Consider the following 19,107-nt stretch of genomic DNA (forward strand, 5'->3'; position numbering starts at 1 on the left):
CACTTTTCTTTTCAGCTCTCCATAACATGTGCTGTGTCTTGCAGTGTCTGTTATATCATTATGTCTGTTTCCTAATAAACGAATAGCAGGCCTGTGGTTAACTCCCACTCATATGTAGCTCTGTGGCTGTTTTTTTTTTGACACAATAGACCCCTTTTACTTTGGGTTATACCTCTCATTCGTTTTCCCTGTACAATGTGTTTAGCCGAAGAGCCAAGCTGCAAGAATTGTTCTCATTTAGCCAGTGTCTGAATTCTCTGCATGTCGAAGAAATGCAACAACAATGTACTCCCTGCTTTGGCCCTAACATCTACAAGCTGCAGTGTCTGACTATGAGCCACTGGTGATGCACAGCTGGCAGAAATTCAGATGGGTGCTGAATGCAGACACATTAATGATGTTTTGATAAGGCGTTAATGCATTGTTTCTGATAAATATAGGCATTATTAGTATTAGCTTTCTTGCTGTTAGCATTAGGTTGATGGTACACCTATTTACATACATCGTCATCAGGCCTACACTTCAGCCTCTTTTTAGCTCCATGGATGTTTCAAATATGTACTGAAATTTTCTTTTCTCCCTTGATGCCCAGAGGATCAAGGTGTATTTGTTTGACTTTGTTGCCCCATCAAGAAGTAGCCCAATCAGCACATGTCCTTCTGTACATTATGAAACCTGCTCTTACAATGATCTCCACAATCAAGCTCGTAATTTTTGACAGATTCTGCCAGACTGTTATGTATGTGCAGAACAGGCTTTATGTTAATAAGAGTCAGGATGTACTGGCCCATGACTGGCTTTACCATTTACTATACACTTTTCTTCATCCACCTTTTCACAGCACCTAAATATGAATTTGAGAACTGAATAGAACTGAGAACTGGGCAATAATGAATGCTCATGAATGAATGAAGGACATCCTCTTGTATAACATTAAGGGGGGAAAAATCTTAGTGCTGCTATTTCCAGGCACCTCAAGATCATGAATTGTATCTCTCTGGAGTCTCACCATCCATAACAACCTTCTAAGAGCTTGTCATGGGAGTGCTCCATTGTGCTGGAGTACACTGAAAGTGGAACTGCAAAGGGTGCTCGAAAATGTTTTTAGTTCATTTGAAAAAAAAATAAAATAATTGCATGTATTTCCTCCAGGTTTTACAGTTTTATTCCCTTGAGCAGTATAAGGCAGTTATTGAAGATGTATGAAATTTACCAATCGCTGTCCAGCTGCCATTATATGTAAACAGGAAACCAACAAAATCACTTGGTTTAGTATTTACATACATTTAAATACATTCAGTAGGTCTCCCAAAAGTTTCCCCACAAAGGGGAAATTAACAGTGGAAGATATTTCTTGATAAATTGTGTTCATGTCTCCAAAGTACAGTATGAAGACCTCAAGGAAACCCTGTATATATCATTCAATTTGTTTGTAAGAAATAGCATATAATACCCACTAGGGTCTGGAAGGATTAAACAATGTAAAAGTGGAAATAGAGTTTTGTTTCACACGCTGGCATGAATGCTGACTAATTGTTTTACTAAGTTAATTTATGATTTACTCAGGTATTATTTATCATTCTGAGATATATTTCGACAGCGCCTTAGTCTACAAAACATAACACTATGCACTGTACAGCAAGCTTTTGTGTCTCATGGGTTTTCTTTTGTTTGTTTGTTTGTTTGTTTGTTTGCATTTTCGACAGTGTATATTCCCATTTTACTGCTGTAAATATCCATCTGTGTCTTCCTTTATCTCCTCTTTCTCTGTAGCACAGGTTGTTTTGCCACCTGGTGAGGACAAGTAAATGTTTCCTACAGCTCCATCAGGGTCAGGCTCCGCAGCACTGCTCTGGGTGGCGTTGGCTGCCTCCAGGCCCTGGTTGATGTAGTAGCTTTCTTTACTGGGCTCCAAGGGCGGAAGCTCACACAGTAGAGCTTTGAGTCTCTGAGCCAGCTCTGTAAAACAAGGCCGCTGAGAGGGCTCTTTGTGCCAGCAGCTAAGCATCACCTCATATCTGAAAGGGTGATAGAGGAAGAGGAATAAAACACAAGAAACACAAGGAGCTTTAGAGATGAGAGCTTTTGATTTCCTTGGTTGATACTGAATTTAAAAGCTCATGCTCAACAGTTACTTATTAATAAATTGTACAGGCTCTGTTTTTGTCACCAAAGAAAGATCTCAAAGCCTCATAACATATTTTTACTACGTAAATTTACTATTTACTATGTAAACTATTTTTACTACGTAAACTATTTACTACGTAAATCTTCAGTTGTATTTTTTTTTAATCAAATATCAGCCAGCATTAGCATATGCATGTTAATCTTCCTAATGTATAATGACATTGAATAATATGACCTTTAAGAAAGGGCTTGCCTTTAACTCTACAATTGCTAGGCAACAGTGTGCAAAGTGCTGCATATAAGTATATGGACACCTAAACATTACACCTGTATGTATTTTCTGAACATCTGGAATTCTGTATTCTTAACTCTTTATTATAATTATATGGACATTTAAGATGAAATATATACAAACTTTCCTATTTTAAGACTTAATGTCCTAGGAAATACTGTTGTTGTTGTTGTGGATGTTTTAATTTAGTTGCCTCAGTTCTGGATTCAGTCTGAGAAATCAGACCTGTTAGAAACATCACAAAATTGTTGTCTACGTAGAGCTTGTCACAAATATATTTTTCAGGTAGGAAGGTGGGAATTCCATTTTATTTTCAGCCTGTTATCGTATCTGGACTGTTAATACATGGCCAATATGAAGAATTCTAAATGAATCTTCAAATTGGTTGTATTTGAAATGTGTACCAATAGTCTTTGTCCTGTTTGGATGAATAGGATACAGAGAAAGCATCTCTACAACATCCATTTTTAGAGTGCATCTTTTTATTTTTAGTAAGTTAATCTCTTGCTGAATGAAAACATATGAAACACACTTACAGTTTACTGTCAAAATCCCCCTGTTTGAGGCGATGCCCATGCTCCAGCAGTTCCAGAAGCTCATGGTTGGGAATGCCGGGGTATGGAGTCTTTCCTCTGGAGACAATTTCCCACATAGTTACTCCAAAGGACCACTGCATACATTTAAAGACAAAGTGAAAGATTCAACAAACTCTTCAGAAGAAACCCACAAAAAAGAATCTTATTCAGGACTGACCACATCACTCTTGCTGGTGTAGACAGATTCAGAAAGGCTCTCCATGGCCATCCACTTGATTGGCATTCGAATAGCAACCTTCTGTCTGTAATAGTTACTGCTCATGATCTGCTTGGACAAGCCAAAGTCAGCTACACGAACATGCAGATCATCTCCCAACCTTCATGTGTGGGTGAAGAGTGGGATAAAAAACTGATTCAAACAGCACTAGTTTACTGTAGAATAAAATGTTCAGAAATGCGATTGTGGTCTTACATGCAGTTGCGAGCTGCCAAATCCCTGTGCAAAAAGCCCTTGTAACTGAGATACTCCATGCCTGAGGCAATGTCAATCATAAAGCGTAACAGGCTCTGATAAGGAACAAACTGAAATGAAGAAGTCAGTTACTGTACAGATTCCAGATTACAGATATGAAGTGATTTGTTATTTAGTTGGCTTAAAATTCAGAATGCACATTATGAGATATAAAATATTGTCTGGAAATGGTGTGTGTGTGTCTTTGGTATTCACCATAGGAATGTCACCATAGCGGGTGGCTATAAGAAATCGTCTCAGGTCTCCATGTTTCAAGAATGGTAGGATGACAAGTGGAACAGGGATGGACGAGTCCTGTACTGTCTCCAGTGTGACACCTGGTGGACAGACATAAAACCAATTTTCTCTGTAGCTTTTATTCTTATGTTAACTTATTCTTATATTTATTTTCTAGGCACAGTAGAGTCCAAGTTGACGATCACGGTTAAGCAGTATCAATTAATTTTTTGGCAATATGTGAAAATCTAACATACACTCACGGAGTATTTATCTGGCTACCTAATCATTTATGTAATTCTCTAATCAGTCAATCAGGTGGCAGATTCGGGCCAGCAGCTTCGGGCAATGTTCACAAGAATAATCAAAATTGGGGAAAATGTGTTTTTGTTTGTGGAGCCATGAATGTTGGAGCCAGATGGGCTGAACTGTATTGTAATGTATAACTGATGACCTCTTCTCATTGTATAAATATATTCTGCGGATAGAAATGCCTTGTTGATGAGAGGGATGAATGGAGATGAAAGCATTATGGCAAAGTGTCCATTTCCTTTGAATAGAACCTCTATTAAATAGAGGCTAATACTTATCTTTTCACAAAGCACCAAGAATGATGCATGGGTAAGTTGTGTAAGGTTTTAAGACAAAGTGGATTGTTGCTACAGTAATGAACACCATCAAATTTTGGGATATGGTTTGGTTGGGTGGAAAATTTCAAGCAAATTTAGAGCCCTGTTTTACATAGTAACTCAGAACTTTAATTAAACAGCAAATTATCTGAGTGATCGATCAAAAAAATTAGTTCCATAATTCAGTAAAAAGGTGCCAGAAATGTGTCAATTTTCCATTGCAAAACTGAGTGAATAAAAAATAGTGACTAGAAACATAACGTAACAATCCCTAATAAGTAGAAGTTCACAGGGATCAATGAAAGTTAACTTCTCTGGAAATAAATATTTATAGAAGTTGTACTTTACCTAGAAGTTTCACAATGTTATCATGGTCAAAGTGCTGCATAATTTCAGCTTCCTTAAGAAATGACTGCAGATCATCCTGGCTGTAAATTCCAACTAGAACAACAATGAGAAATAACATATACTAAATTAAAGATTTCAATAATATTTAACATTTTAAATGTGAGTGAGATGAACAGTCTATGTAGTCTATTATAGTGTATCTGATTTCAGTATAATTTCTGATTTATATACATTATATGACCCAATGTGTGTGGACACCTGACCATCACCCCCTATGTGTTTTTGAACATATCATTCCAGATTTATTCCCCTGTTATAACAACCTTCACTTTTATGGAAGGATATCTACTTTGTTCAAGACCATTAGTGAGATCAGATACTAATGTTGGGTGAGGAGGTCTGGGGTGCAGTCAGTGTTCCAGTTCATCCCGAAGGTGTTCAGAGGAGTAGAGGTCAGGACTCAGGACAAGATATTTTACTCCAACTCTGACAAACCATTTCTTCATGTAGTCTGCTTTGTGTACAGGAGCTTTGTCATGCTAGAACAGGTTTGAGCTTCTTAGTCTCAGTGAATAAAAACTGTAACCTTACAGCACACAAAGACATCCTGTGCTTCCAACATTGTGGAAACAGTTTACATATGGTTGTGAAGGTTAGGTGTCCGCTAACATTTGGCCATATAGTGTATGATGCACATTGACTTTGCATTAAATATGACAAAGATTATTATTATGACAAAGTGTTTAAAGACAGAGGGCTGTACATACATACAGTACTAATAATAGATTGTCACGTGTCAGATACAAATGTGACTTGTTAAGGAAGATAGACCAGATCTCAGGGTAAAAACTGGTCTTATAAAGCTAGAATGTTATGCAGCCTTAGAGACAGATATATAGGCTAGGAAAGTAAAATGAAATCAGCCGGCTTACAGCTGCCTATATTATAATTAAGCCAACTTCTGTGTTATATTACTTATGGACAAAACAGAGAGTTAATTAGAATGATTCTTCTTTTAAATTGTATAGCTGTTTAAGAAGCTGTTCTTATCATTTACTTGCCTCTCATGGTCTTCACTGCCACTTGGATATTTTCATTATCATCTGATAGGAATATGCCCTCATAGACTGTCCCAAATTCACCTAAAAGAAGTGAAATTTCATACCTATTCAAATACACTTAATCAAAGACACCATGTAAACAAGTACAAAAATAGGGCCTTTCACGGACCTGGCCAACGTAGCGTTGCTCCTGGGCGGGTCCTCCCTAACCGTGCACAGGACAGAGTCGGACACCGGCCCTAAATATTTTTTGGGGGGGGGCAGTAGGCATCGGGGTCCGTGGGCTGCGGAACCAGTCCAGCCACGGACGCCCGAGGCCCCTACAGTACCTCGGTCCGACCCAGACCTGTGCACACCAGTGACCGAACCCGTCCACATGGGTGCCAGACCGGAAAGCTCGGGCGAGGCCCGGGGGAACCGGCTGATCGCCAAGCTGGCGGACACCCCGATGGCATCGGTCCGGGCGGCCGGCATCCCTACGGCACCGGCTGGAGCACCGAAGGCACCTGAAGCGCTCGAACCCGCCGAAGCGCCCGAACCCGCCGAAGCGCCCGAACCCGCCGAAACGCCTGAACCTGCTGAAACGCCCGAACCTGCTGAAGCACTTGAACCCGCTGAAGCACATGAACCCGCCGAAGCGCCCGAACCCGCCGAAGCGCCCGAACCTGCTGAAGCGCCCGAACCTGCTGAAGCGCCCGAACCTGCTGAAGCGCCCGAACCTGCTGAAGCACCCGAACCCGCCGAACCCGCTGAGACCCCAGATCCGACCGAACCGACCGGGTTGACAGAACCAGCCGGACCGATCGGGTCGACGGAACCGACCGGGTCAACCAAGCCAGCCGGACCGACCGGGTCAACGGAACCAGCCGAACCGACCGGGTCGATGGGTCCGACCGGGTCAACCGAGCCAGCCGGACCGACCGGGTCAACGGAACCGACCGGGTCAACAGAACCAGCCGGGCCAACCGGGTCGACAGAACCAGCCGAACCGAACGGGTCGATGGGTCTGACCGGGTCAACCGAGCCAGCCGGACCAACCGGGTCAACGGAACCGACCGGGTCAACAGAACCAGCCGGGCCTACCAGGTCGACAGAACCAGCCGAACCGACCGGGTCGACGGAACCAGCGAGTATGGTTGCGCCCAAGCCCCGTAGACTCTCTGTCCTGCCTGAAGCGCTTGATACCGAATGGCTCTGCCTATCTGCTTTATCAGTCCCTAGTTTTGTCTCCCTGTCTCTGTCAGTCTCTCCCTCTCCTGTCCATCCTTATAGGTTCAAAGCGCCTCCAGCACCACCCTGGCCGCCAACTCTGCTCTGGTCGCTGGCTCTGCCTGCGGCACCACCCTGGTCTCCAGTCCTGCTCTGGTCGCTGGCTCTGCCTGCGGCACCACCCTGGTCTCCGGTCCTGCTCTGGTCGCTGGCTCTGCCTGCGGCACCACCCTGGTCTCCGGTCCTGCTCTGGTCGCTGGCTCTGCCTGCGGCACCACCCTGGTCTCCGGTCCCGCTCTGGTCGCTGGCTCTGCCGGCTCCGCCCTGGCCCCCTGCTCTGCCGGCTCCGCCCTGGCCCCCTGCTCTGCCGGCTCCGCCCTGGCCCCCTGCTCTGCCGGCTCTGCCCTGGCCCCCTGCTCTGCCGGCTCCGCCCTGGCCCCCGGCTAATATTTAATGAATTGCAGTATCATAAACGCAATGCAATTAAATATTCTACTTACAGGACTATGAAGAATTAACTAAATTCTTGTTAATTCTAATTGGCCAGCATTTTTATTGTCTGAATGTAAGCGTACCTTTCCCTAGCTCTTTGCCCAATGTGATTCGGCTGCGATCCACCAACACGTCTTTAATAGCAGACAGCAAACGTTTATTCACGCTATCCAAAATCTGAACAGAGCCTAAAGAGAGAAAGTGGCACAGACAGCTCTGAGGAATAGCTCACATATACATGTTTAATTACACTGCAATCAGATGTACGTTCACAGAAATCATTAAAATGAACCGCATACAATTAAATGGGCCAGTTATGTAGCATTTTCACAAAAACTCACTGCAGTCATTTTCTGTCTATAAAAGTCTTACTATTAGTTGGTTGAGGAGGTGTAGCTTGTGGTTCAGACTGTCTGTATGTTGTACCAACATCCTGTAAAGGCACAAGGTCCACTTCATGATCTCTAAACCCAATACAGATTAGTAAATAGATTGAAGTCCTAATACTATTAATGATAATAGTGCATTAATTAAAATATGTATTTATTAATTATTGAATTGCTTATTTGTTCTATGTTCTTTTAATAAAATGTTATATACAGTATGTTATGATGTTCTATTTGCTTCCATTAAAAAATACATTATTTACCTGAATTTGTTATAACGTCTGCGTATAAAGAAGACAGCTGGTATTAGAGATAGTAGTATTACACACAGCACACTGACAATCACTGGAGTGTTGAGTTGTTCCTGGGCAGCAGGGGTTGGTACAGGAACAGCAGTGATTACTACTGGATTCTTCACTGCCAGGCACACAGAGAGAATTTTGAACATAGGTGCCTGCTAATTAGGACAATAACTGAAAGACAAAATGTACAGTGATCTACATACTACCTTCAATGATTCCCTCAAAAGTACAACCCAAAAGTGCTAATCAGATTTCTTTTCCCCTCTTAAATACATGTGCAGTCATATTTTACCATCATCTGAACTAATAAATAAATCATTTATTATTGCCCAGATCAAATATTTTGATATGAATCACCACTTACATATAGTAATGGTCTGTGAAGACCCAGATGTGCCCAGTTTCTGAGATATTCTGTTGTATGCTCTGACAGAAACCTGGTAGCTCACATGTGGATGTAATCCAGTAATGTTGGCCATCGTTTCAGTCAATCCCCTGGATTGTGGACTTATTAACAAGGAACTGTTGCATGGAACCCATATTTCATGAAATTCCCCTGTTTTTTGTTTACACTCTACATCATACATCACTTCCTGTCTTCCACCCAGATCTGCAGGCATGGCCCAGTTCAGAATCAGGGCTGTGTTGCTCAAGTGATGGATAGTTAAGTTGAGCGGTGCTGATGGAGATCCTGAAAAGAAATAACAGAAAGAAAGCAATTTATAGCTTCATATTACTGTCTATACATTTCTCTTAAAAAAGCGCTGTGATGTAACTGATGAAGCCTTTTTATTAATAAATTAAAGATGCATTACACACTTGTACAGCCTAGTTGTGGTGGGTCATTCTGCAGACGGGCATATCCTTTATCACATTCACACTCTGAAGCACCTTCTGAGGATGTTCTGCTATTGGATGGGCAAAGCAGACATTCTCCACTAGCATTGGCAGTTTTGTAGCTTCCCAAACCACAAGCTGTGTGAGAGAAAAATCAAATTAATGACATTCGTGGCCATCCACCATTATTTTGTTATTGGTCCTTTTTCTCTTAATAACACCACCAATAACATTACAGGTTTTCCCCACATCAACACATCTGATTTCTTGGGTTAGTAGGTGTGTTTTACCAGGGAAAACACCAAGCTATTATAGATACCCGGTCTACAAGACCAGAGTTGGACACCCCTGATGAGTATCTATGTGTTTCTGTTATGTGATTACACCTTGACCGGTAGTAGCACTTAAAACATCACCTATCAAGTATTAATTACCCATTGACTGATAACATGTTTTGACCCATGCCTGGAATGACTAAGTGCTTTTTTCATTCTTTTTTAATACTCTTTTTCTAGTGTTCATGGAGATCTTGGTACCCATTAGCAGTATTAGTCATCTCCAAAGAGATGACTACTAATATTTGATGATCAAATTTCAGCACTGACTTCTCTTGTATCTCTTAAATATTATTGTCAACACACTAACGTAACTCTTATAATTTAGGTTTTCCCAGTCCACTTTTGTAAACACATATCTTTACCATTGATCACCAGCCTGGTTCCTGAAAAACACCTTTATAAAGAGTACAGCAGAGCTAAGTGTACTGAGATAAGAGTAATTACAAGAGCCCATAATGGGTTCTTAGTCAACTAGTTTAATAGAATTGGTGAAAAGTGTTTTTTTTTATGGTTTTCAACATACAGTGAAAATGTTTGCCATTTGTTCTATCAGGCCTCATGTGAATAGTGGAAGAGACAATGCAGCCATTCTTGCCTACAGGAAAGGTGAGATGCAGTGCCTTTCAGTGTTGACTCCACTGAAACTAGACTAGTACTGGCATCACTTTAGACTATGCTACTTCTCCCATCTTCATTTTATATAAATAAATTTCATATTCATCATTAGGGCCTAACACTGGCCATATACTGTATGTAGCCAGCAGCTAGATAATTTCCATTACAGAGTGCTAACTCATGAGTCCAGGTGTATATGAAGCATAGGAACATATGTAATTTCCTGGGTTGTGCAAGTTAACTGTGACTCAAGTAAACTGTGAAAAAGGTAAACTCTGACTAAACACTTGTGCTTGACAGGTTGCTATTCAGCAATTAGAGCAAGTCATAAATTACTATTTATAAACTTAGGAAAAATCCCTGATCTCAATGATGACGCAATTGCAAAAAAAATGCTTTGTTGTTTTTTTATAGGCATGCTGACATTTACAACTTCTAATTATCAGCAATATTATCCTTGCTAGAATGTGCTTGAAGAAGAAGGAACATGTTCTGCTGCTTAGATGACTGTGAAAACAGCCAAAAATCATGAGAGGACCAATAAGGGAATGCAAAAGAATTCAGCAAAAAATCTGAAATATAATGATTAATCGTATGCTGTACATTCATGTGTGTAAAACTGAAAGTATTCACTGACCTTTACATATGTTTCCTTCTTTTTGATAACCAGCTCTACATGCACAGAAACCTTGCATTCCACCCCACTGTCCATTAGACTTGCACTCAATCTTTGGTGTAGACACTTCTTCTGCTCCATCCACACACTTGCCTCTGATCCATTCTGATCCTGCTGAGGTTGCTCCAAAATGAGTCTGGTTCACTGTAAGCTCTGGACATTTCATGTAGAAGACCAGCACGGAGGAAATAAACATACACGATCCACTGTAGGAGAAACCCAAATGAAAGCCATTTTTCGTGATCTTTCCCAAGTCTAGACCCTGCGCATGATACAGATATGTCTCTATGTCTTGAAGGCTACCAGAATTAATAAATGCCTGTGAAGCTACAGACTGTTTTCTCATTTGTCCAGCACGAGGACGTTCCACTGGTTTATCCGACTCCAATAAGTAAATAATGACAGGTTCCCTGTCATTTTGAGCAAAAAGCAGGTCCAGCTGAAGCTCTTTGGCATCCTTCTTTGCAATCCATTTAGTCCACAGTGTTTTTAGTGTGTTTTTAAGTTTTGCGTCACAGCCTTGGTAGACAAAGTGGGCCGAGGGCAGTCCCAGCTTTAATTTGGTCTTTTTCCACTAAAATAAATTTCAACATGTAATTTATCATCTCAATATGCAAATTATGCATTCTTAATGAACAGCAGATTGATAAGGGTTCAGATCTACATACCGCACTTTGGGGCTCAGATATCCATTGCAGATTTATTTCTAAAGTAGAGTCCAAAATGACCTCTGCAATTTGTGGATTCAAGTTATTATTTTTATTAAAATATGCTTTCTTCAAACAAGTTGATGTCAATTTTATAATATAAAATATTAAATGCTTTAATTTCCAATTCTATTTTTTTTTTTTTACAATATCTTAGTGAAAAACAGGAACTCTAATTCTAAGTACACAAACGTTACTGATATTAAATGAAGCCAAAATGAAACGAAATTAACGTCACGATATAACAAAACGTGTATAATGTATAGTGATGTCTTTTTAGCGTTTTTAATGAAGTCAAAAGTATTATTGCAGTATATAATAAAATTGATTTCTTTCAAGTATTTGTATTATATCTCACAGTTTAACGACAAAATCAAATAGTTTTTAAAACTGTTGAATTGTCTTAATTGTCTTACCTTTAATGGGGTTCAGTAGCGCAGACGTGTCCAAAAATGTGACCGAAAACAAGATGTAATTTAACAGTAAACAGTGGACGAGCGCCATGACCCAGTGTGTGAGGAGTTAAAGACAAAAGCTGATAAAAACACAACCTGTCAGTTTACTAAATCTGATTCATTAATAATCAAACTATCACCTCACATTCACAGGCTTTCTCTTCTACATTGTTCTGATGTGAGTTCGAGAGCGCACTGTCTTTCTCTCTCTCTCTCTCTCTCTCTCTCTCTCTCTCTCTCACACACACACACACACACACACACACACACAAACCTTGTACAGCGCTGCGGTTTTAACTACGTTAAATCACTACTTTAAATGACAACTGACAAGGAAGAGATAGTAGCTGTGATATAATGTGCTTTAAATTTTCCATTGACATGAACTGACCTATCAGTTATAATCTCGTTTATCCACGTAAAACTTAGTTTCTGGACTTTTTCCCCTCTAATACAGTACATTAAAAAAATGACTTAAATTTAGTTTAAAATTTTAATTATTAATTACAGGGTTTCTTTAAAAGAAGAAGAAAAGAAAAGAGAGGAAAAGAATGAACTAAAAAGTAATGAGCTAGGCAAAACAAGTAACTGGGGAACCAAGACACTAGAGAAAGAGGAACTAAACACATGCCTTGGAATAGTATTTGACACCTGCCAGGCATTTATTTGTACTCATTCATGAGACACTTTAATAGGAACATCTGTACACCTGCTCATTCATGTAATTATTCATCATGTAGAAGAAGTACAATACATAAAGTCACGCAGATGCAGATCAAGAACTTTGGTGAATGTTCACAACAAACATGAAAATGGGGAAAAACATGAACTCTTTGCCCTTGTTGTTGTTGCAAGATAGGCTGGTTTAAGTAACTTAGAAACTGCTGATTTCGTAGGATTTTCATGAGTCTTCACAACAGCCTTTAGACTTTGTATTAAACAAAATATCATCACATGAGCAGCAGTTTTGTGAGTGAAAACATCATATTTACAGTTAGAGGACAATGACATGACAATGAGGGTTATCCTAGTGGTTATGATGTTGGACTACTGATGAGAAGGTCATGAGTTCAAATCGATTTACAGTACAATAATAAATAAATTATTTTCAATAAATTGAAATAAAATGTAAGTCACTCTAGATCTAGGGTGTCGGCTAAACGCCAGAAATGTAAATGTAAACGACATGACCAGCTCCAGTAGATCACACAACATATTTGAGGTCATAGTTACTAAGGCCCTGATGTATTAAAACATAAAGTTGAAAGAGGGTGTACTTCCCCATGTCTGTACACAACTCGTGACATGATGGATGACGACAGGAACTAAGCTTAACAGGACCATTGATTTAAGAGATTGATTTATATCAATGACATTTATTATTTGTTATATTATTTAGTTTAATTTAATTTGCTTGATTAAATTTTCTGTGTTTATGACTATAAAAAATAAAGCCTTCTGATCTTAGAACTGTAAATCTGCTTGCCAAGTCAAGTAGCTTTTATTGTCATTTCAACCATATACAGCTGTTGCAGTACACAGTGAAATGAGACATTTCTCCAGGATCATGGTGCTACATAGAACTAAGACAGAGCTACAGTATAAGGACTTAGTAAGTTAGTCCTAGCCACATAAAGTGCAACTGTGCAACCTGGTGTAAACAGTGCAGGACAAGACAAAACAAAAAGACAGGACAAAAGACAGTGCAAACAAAAAATACAAGGCAATACACAAAAGACAATACACAGAAGACAATAAACAAAAACAGCACTGACCAGTGTAAATACTGTATGTTCAAACAATATTGCGTGTGCAGAAATACTGGAATGAACACATTAGTATTATAGTTGCAGTTACATGAGGTATTGTAAAGTATTGTGCAAAACAGCAATCAAATGAAATGTGTTTATTTGGTGTAGGTCTGTGCAGTCCATACAGTTAATGTATGTGTGTGAAAAATCAGGAGGGTAAAGAGTGTGTGTGAGGGGTGTGCGGGGTCATCCACAATGCTGTTGGCTTTTCAGAGGCAGCATGTGGTATAAATGTCCATGATCGAGGGAAGAGAGACTTCAATGATCTTCTCAGCTGTCCTCTCTATCCGATGCAGGGTCTTGCAATCCGAAATGGTGTAGTTCCCAAACCAGACAGTGATGTAGCTGCTCAGGATGTTCTCAATGGTCCCGCTGTAGAAGATCACTTCTTTGTAAGAAGTAAAGACGCTGCTGGCCAGGTAAAGATCTCCGCTAGATGAACACCAAGAAATTTGGTGCTCTTGACGATATACTGTATACAGATGAGAGTGGTCGCTCTGTGCTCTGAAGTCAACAACCATCAGGTTAACAACGAGGTTGTTGGCTCTACACCAGGCAGTTTCAAATACTGTAATACTTTCATTATAAAATATTGCATCTTAATCAATATAAAGTATTTTCCTTACCAATGTAATAATTCTAACCAAATAATATAAAATACAGCCCAGAAGATGAAGAAACACTTTATTTTAAAACAATAAAAAAAATAATTATAATAATAATTATTATTATTATAATAACAATTAAATAAAATCTAATTAAAATAATAAAATAATAAAATCTTCACATTGAAGAATGACTCGATGATTTTATCATCAGTTTACTGTTTCAAAATAGTTATTATTAAAGTAGCATATTTTACTGCAATCTCGAAATAACTAGGATAAAAATGATCTGATTTGGATTCATTTGGAAACCTAGCAGTTGGTAAAATATAAACTAATGTTGTTTGTTGTGTTTTTTGGATGTAAATGTGTGTAATGTGGTTAGAACTGGATGCTGATTTAGGATGTTTTGTTGTTTTTTTGCCTAGCTTGTAGGTAAAAACGTGGATATTCCTGAGTTGGTCATGACCAAGATGGGCTAAAAATCAAACCCAGGTGTTTTTGATTATTCTTGGAATATTTTAAAAACTGCTCACATTTCTCTCGCAGCCACATGTTTCAAGAAGCATGTGAGAGATAATATTTAATACTTATGATCTGCCAGGGATAGCAGGTAAACTGTTATAGACAAAAAGTGGCAAACCAACAAGGAATCCATAAACACAATTAAAGTGAATTCTCCCAAATTACAACCAGATCTCTATCAACCACAATCACAGTAAATGTGCAAATTCTACAGAAAATAATTTGAATTGACCAACAACCAAAAAACCTATCCATACATCTATTTTCTGATTTCTAATAATGTATGTTATGTGTAATGTTTATCTGTATATATTATATATAAAGTGCAAAGATCATGTTGTGTAAGGAATCAGTTTAACATGAAGATGTCTAAGACCTTGTGAGGTAAGTGTTTACCCCACACAATGGGGAACAGCGCTGATACATCATGATCAACATAGAGATATTATAATTACTATAAACACAAATGTGGATAATGATGATGATCATAGTGATTATACAATAATATACATATGCATTATGATCCTATAGTTATAAAACTTATAATCTTAATAAGGTTTAAGTAATGTGTTTTGTCCCTGAAGTAGATGAGGTAATAAATGTAGAGCCAAGCTAAAACACATTACAATCAGTGTATATAATGAGTGGGTACAAGTACCTTCCCATGTTTGTTGCAAAATAATAGCTGACATGAAGGTTTTTTCAGTTATTAGTCAATTTCTTTTTCACTTCGTGTTTTTCTGTTTAATAAGTCATAGGCATGGAAATAGCAGTTCCACTATTCTTGGAAAACAGCAGATTAACAATCATTTCCAAATTGCAAAATACTTTCTGAAACTAGGATGAAATAGTTGACAATTGTTCTCTAAAAATAACCTTACCAAACTTGAAAATAAACTTAATCAACACAATAACTTTGTTTAATATAAGCCTGTGATTCCTTTTATGATTGGACTAATTGCTGTAGGAAAAGCATGATATGATCATGCAGTACTTCAGAACACCATTTACCCAACATGGACATTAAAGCTCACAATTTTAATTAGAATGTGACCTAATTGTAAAATTAAGTAGGATAGGTACAATTATGGTCAATAACGGAAACATTTTTTTGAAAACATGTGTTTGTGGGTGTGATTGGGTCAGTTTCAGATGGTCTGATGGTCAATCTTCCAAGTCGGCTAATAAGCAAAATTCATGAAAGCTAATGAAACATTAGACAACATGTTTAAAGGCAATACAACGGCTAAGGATATCTGAAACACATATGAATCGACTTTTATTTTCCCACAAACTCTTTAAAACAGTGCAGTTTTAAAAGTGCAGGATGTCAGACAACAAGAATACTTATATTATTATATTCTTTATAGCAAACAGTGACACTGCAAGGCAGAGGCCAAAATGCTCAGCAGTTAACGTTCAACACGTTAAAACAATGCAACAAAAGAAAACACCAAGACACTCATAGATTAATACATACATAAATAGCTTTTGAGAAAGAGACTGTCAAAACTAATACTGTTTTTAAAAACTGCTCAGAAATACTCATTTATGCTGAAGTCAACACAAATATTCTGTTACACAGCAAACTGCAGTGGTGTGTGTGTGTTTAAATATATTTCTGTTTCTGGTACTGAATCTTTTCGGCTTGGATAGAAGGAAGGCTAAAAAGTTCAGGGTTCTGTGCTGTTGCACTGTGATGCATGTTTGTATACTATATTTTAAATAAGTAACAGAAAATACCAGTCAAAATAATATTAACATAAAACTTAAGTACAGTAAGTTGCACTAAAGACCTACTAGATAATAATTAATGGCAGTAGATAGAGCAGCAGTGTGTGTGTGTACTCTATATTACTATACGGGGGTTTGTTTACTATATTTTTCTAAATCTTTTTTTAAAGCAGGCTTTACCATAGTTTAATAACTTCTTGCTCTGTGTGGAAGACCAAATTGCACAGAAACAGGAAATACCAAACCACAGATATAAATTCACACATTTTGCAAAATGGTGGATTAACCAAAACTCTTTTCTTTTACTGCATTTCTTTAAAATGTTTAGTTCACACAGACATCTTAATACCTTTCTTTGTTAAGGCTTGTCTGTCACTGTTGAATAACACGTATGTAGCATATAGGTCAGAATGTAGTTTTGAATAGATTTGAGAATCATGTTCTTCTTAAGTATAAAGTATTTAATAAAAATACTTTTCTTTTTGACTTTCAGTTTCAGTATTCAGTGTCTGATATCTACTGAAAGCTATCATCTGCCATTTGCCTGTACTAAAGGCAACACATTTTTAAATCATACATTCACTGCTATGGCACTGCAATATATTATATTCTGTATGCATTAATGTTCAAATGCATCAACAGACTGTATAAATGACACAATGTACTGTATAGCAGTATCTGCTTATAAACCATTTATAAGTGTATCCTGAACTCGACCCAGTAGAAGTGTCTTAAATTTTACAAAAGAAGCTCATCAAAATCAAATGGACACTAAGTGACCTCCTAAATAACCAGTTTCTCTTACTGAAGTGCAAAAGGACTACAAATCTCCATGTGCAACCCACACAGTCAAAACAAAATCCTGTTCATAGTTTTTGGTGATTCTTCCAGTTCTCCGCCTTCTTCTCCTTCTTCTTCTTCTTCTTCTTCTTCTTCTCCATTTTCTTCACTAGTTTTATATAAAGTGACTTTTGTTGTTTGCCAACAGCCTCTTAATGTTAACATCACTTTGACCATCTTATTCCTTTACTGCAATACACATTTCTCTTTTTGACTTTCATACTTCCTTCGTCTCTGCTCCAGGCCTCTTTCCAACCTTTCATCTTCTTCCAAAGCCCTGCACCATCGGGAGAGGTAAAAGGAAATGAAGGCGATAATGCGCATAACCAAAACAAGCAAACCATATAGATTCTACTGTGTATTTAAGTCTCGGGTCTCATATTACAAAACTGTACAGCAGATGCCTATTAGAAATATAACACATGGATCTGTACTATATAAAGCTCACCCTCTCTCTTTGGCATCTATGTCATGGACCAGTTCGTCCCTTTGGTTAACAAGAGACACCAACTCTTGCAGCAGCAAATGTTCTCTGGTTTTATGGGCCTGAGTCTTCTGCCATTCTAAAAAAGAATTGAGGAGAGGAAAAGAAGAAGGGAGGAAAGAAGGAGGAACTATTGTAGATATTGCTAACTGAAGTGTCTTGTATATTTTGAGAGAACTGGTATTTTTTTAAACAGAACAGAATTTAATCACGACTAGTGTTTCTATGGATAGAACTGGAGATAAGAAAACATGTTTATTTTTAAGAATATTTAAACTGTAGTAACCCAGACAATGAGGGGAGGCCCGGATAAAATGGTAAGCCTGGATAAAATGGGAGGGGTGCATCCGAAAGGGCTTGTATTGTAAAATCTGTGCCAAATCAGTTATGTGGACCACTGTGGCGACTCCAAACAGGAAGCAGCCGAAGGACGACAACAACAATATTTAACTTAAAGTTTAGGCCAGCAGCAATTAGCACTAATGAAAAGCCTAAGTGTTACGTTTTTAAGATATACTTAGACATACTTAGTACTGAAAGGGTCAGGTGTTAATAACAATTAGGCCATTAACATGTAACTGTTAAATGTTACATCACTCAGCAAATCCAGACCTGATTTATAGGTTTAAACCACAAAAACATCTGTTCTTGCAAATACTGGCATTCCTTTACCTGTGTATAGACAAATGGAGCTAGTTCACTCCTATGCTTGGCTTAATATCAGTGAGGAATTTCACATGCCTTCTCCAACCTCCCAAAAACATGCCTATACTGTAGGTGGCTCATGTCTGTAACAGTTTTTAGTTATGAATGTGTTTGTGCATGGTGCCCTGCATTGTACTGATCTACCACTCAGGGTGCATTCCTACTTCACAGCCAATGTTCCTGGGACAAGCTCTGGGTCCAAAGAGACTGTGACCAGGAGGAAGTGCTTACTGAAGGTGAATAGATGAATGAAGAAGGTAGTGTATTCGTGTCTTACATATTTTGTATTGTTTTGATCTTCACCTTGCTCTCTATTTTTAAACCTGCCTGCACTTAGATGCACTGTTTGTTGATTGCCTGACCTGTGATTCTATATCATTATGAGATTACTTAGAATTCTGTATTTGTCCGGCTTTGTGCTTTACCTGCACTCATATCCGCCTATGCAAGTTATTGTTATAAGACATAAGGTAAAATGTACAGATCTGCCACCACATGAAGAATTTTCTACCCAATTTTCAACATGCACCATAACTTTTCAGTTATGTTTGTTGATTACCTTCTACTGCCATGAGATCTCTAAGCTCTCCCTTTAGCAGTTCAAACCTCCTCTCCAAATCATGCTCTTCTTGTCTGTAACAGGGT

The 19,107-nt window shown here is 38.5% G+C and overlaps 2 protein-coding genes across 7 annotated transcripts in view; both read right to left on the reverse strand.

The window, feature by feature from the left end:
* Positions 1–1,142: 1,142 nt before the first annotated feature.
* Positions 1,143–11,956, reverse strand: si:ch73-40a2.1 (tyrosine-protein kinase receptor TYRO3). Its single transcript, XM_060874254.1, has 15 exons — positions 11,720–11,956; positions 11,265–11,326; positions 10,558–11,170; positions 8,950–9,105; positions 8,495–8,821; positions 8,092–8,245; positions 7,815–7,906; positions 7,526–7,630; positions 5,742–5,822; positions 4,681–4,773; positions 3,683–3,804; positions 3,428–3,537; positions 3,173–3,332; positions 2,956–3,089; positions 1,143–2,018 (listed from the first exon to the last, which is right to left on the reverse strand). Exons 1-15 carry the CDS (start codon positions 11,805–11,807, stop codon positions 1,721–1,723), a joined length of 2,595 nt encoding a protein of 864 aa, XP_060730237.1. The 5' UTR covers positions 11,808–11,956; the 3' UTR covers positions 1,143–1,720.
* Positions 11,957–15,954: 3,998 nt separating this feature from the next.
* Positions 15,955–19,107, reverse strand: part of ehbp1l1a (EH domain binding protein 1-like 1a) — a 38,898-nt gene continuing 35,745 nt past the window's right edge. For all 6 annotated transcript variants that reach the window (XM_060874259.1, XM_060874260.1, XM_060874258.1 and 3 more), the window contains 3 exons: positions 19,022–19,095; positions 17,722–17,836; positions 15,955–17,550 (listed from right to left, as the gene is read on the reverse strand). In XM_060874259.1, coding sequence (XP_060730242.1) covers positions 17,460–17,550; positions 17,722–17,836; positions 19,022–19,095 — 280 coding nt within the window. In that variant the 3' untranslated portion in view covers positions 15,955–17,459. The remainder of the gene's footprint in view (positions 17,551–17,721; positions 17,837–19,021; positions 19,096–19,107) is intronic.

This window comes from Tachysurus vachellii, chromosome 7 (assembly GCF_030014155.1).
Source record: "Tachysurus vachellii isolate PV-2020 chromosome 7, HZAU_Pvac_v1, whole genome shotgun sequence".
Lineage (NCBI taxonomy): Eukaryota > Metazoa > Chordata > Actinopteri > Siluriformes > Bagridae > Tachysurus > Tachysurus vachellii.

What these genes read in the sequence shown, in the direction of transcription:
- si:ch73-40a2.1 (XM_060874254.1), bottom strand. Translation starts at nt 11,807, where the DNA reads ATGGCGCTCGTCCACTGTTTACTGTTAAATTACATCTTGTTTTCGGTC. An exon ending in GCTACTGAACCCCATTAAAG is followed by an intron (nt 11,327 to 11,719) that starts GTAAGACAATTA and finishes CACAAATTGCAG; the next exon opens with AGGTCATTTTGGACTCTACT. An exon ending in GCTATGGTGACATTCCTATG is followed by an intron (nt 3,538 to 3,682) that starts GTGAATACCAAA and finishes TCTTCATTTCAG; the next exon opens with TTTGTTCCTTATCAGAGCCT.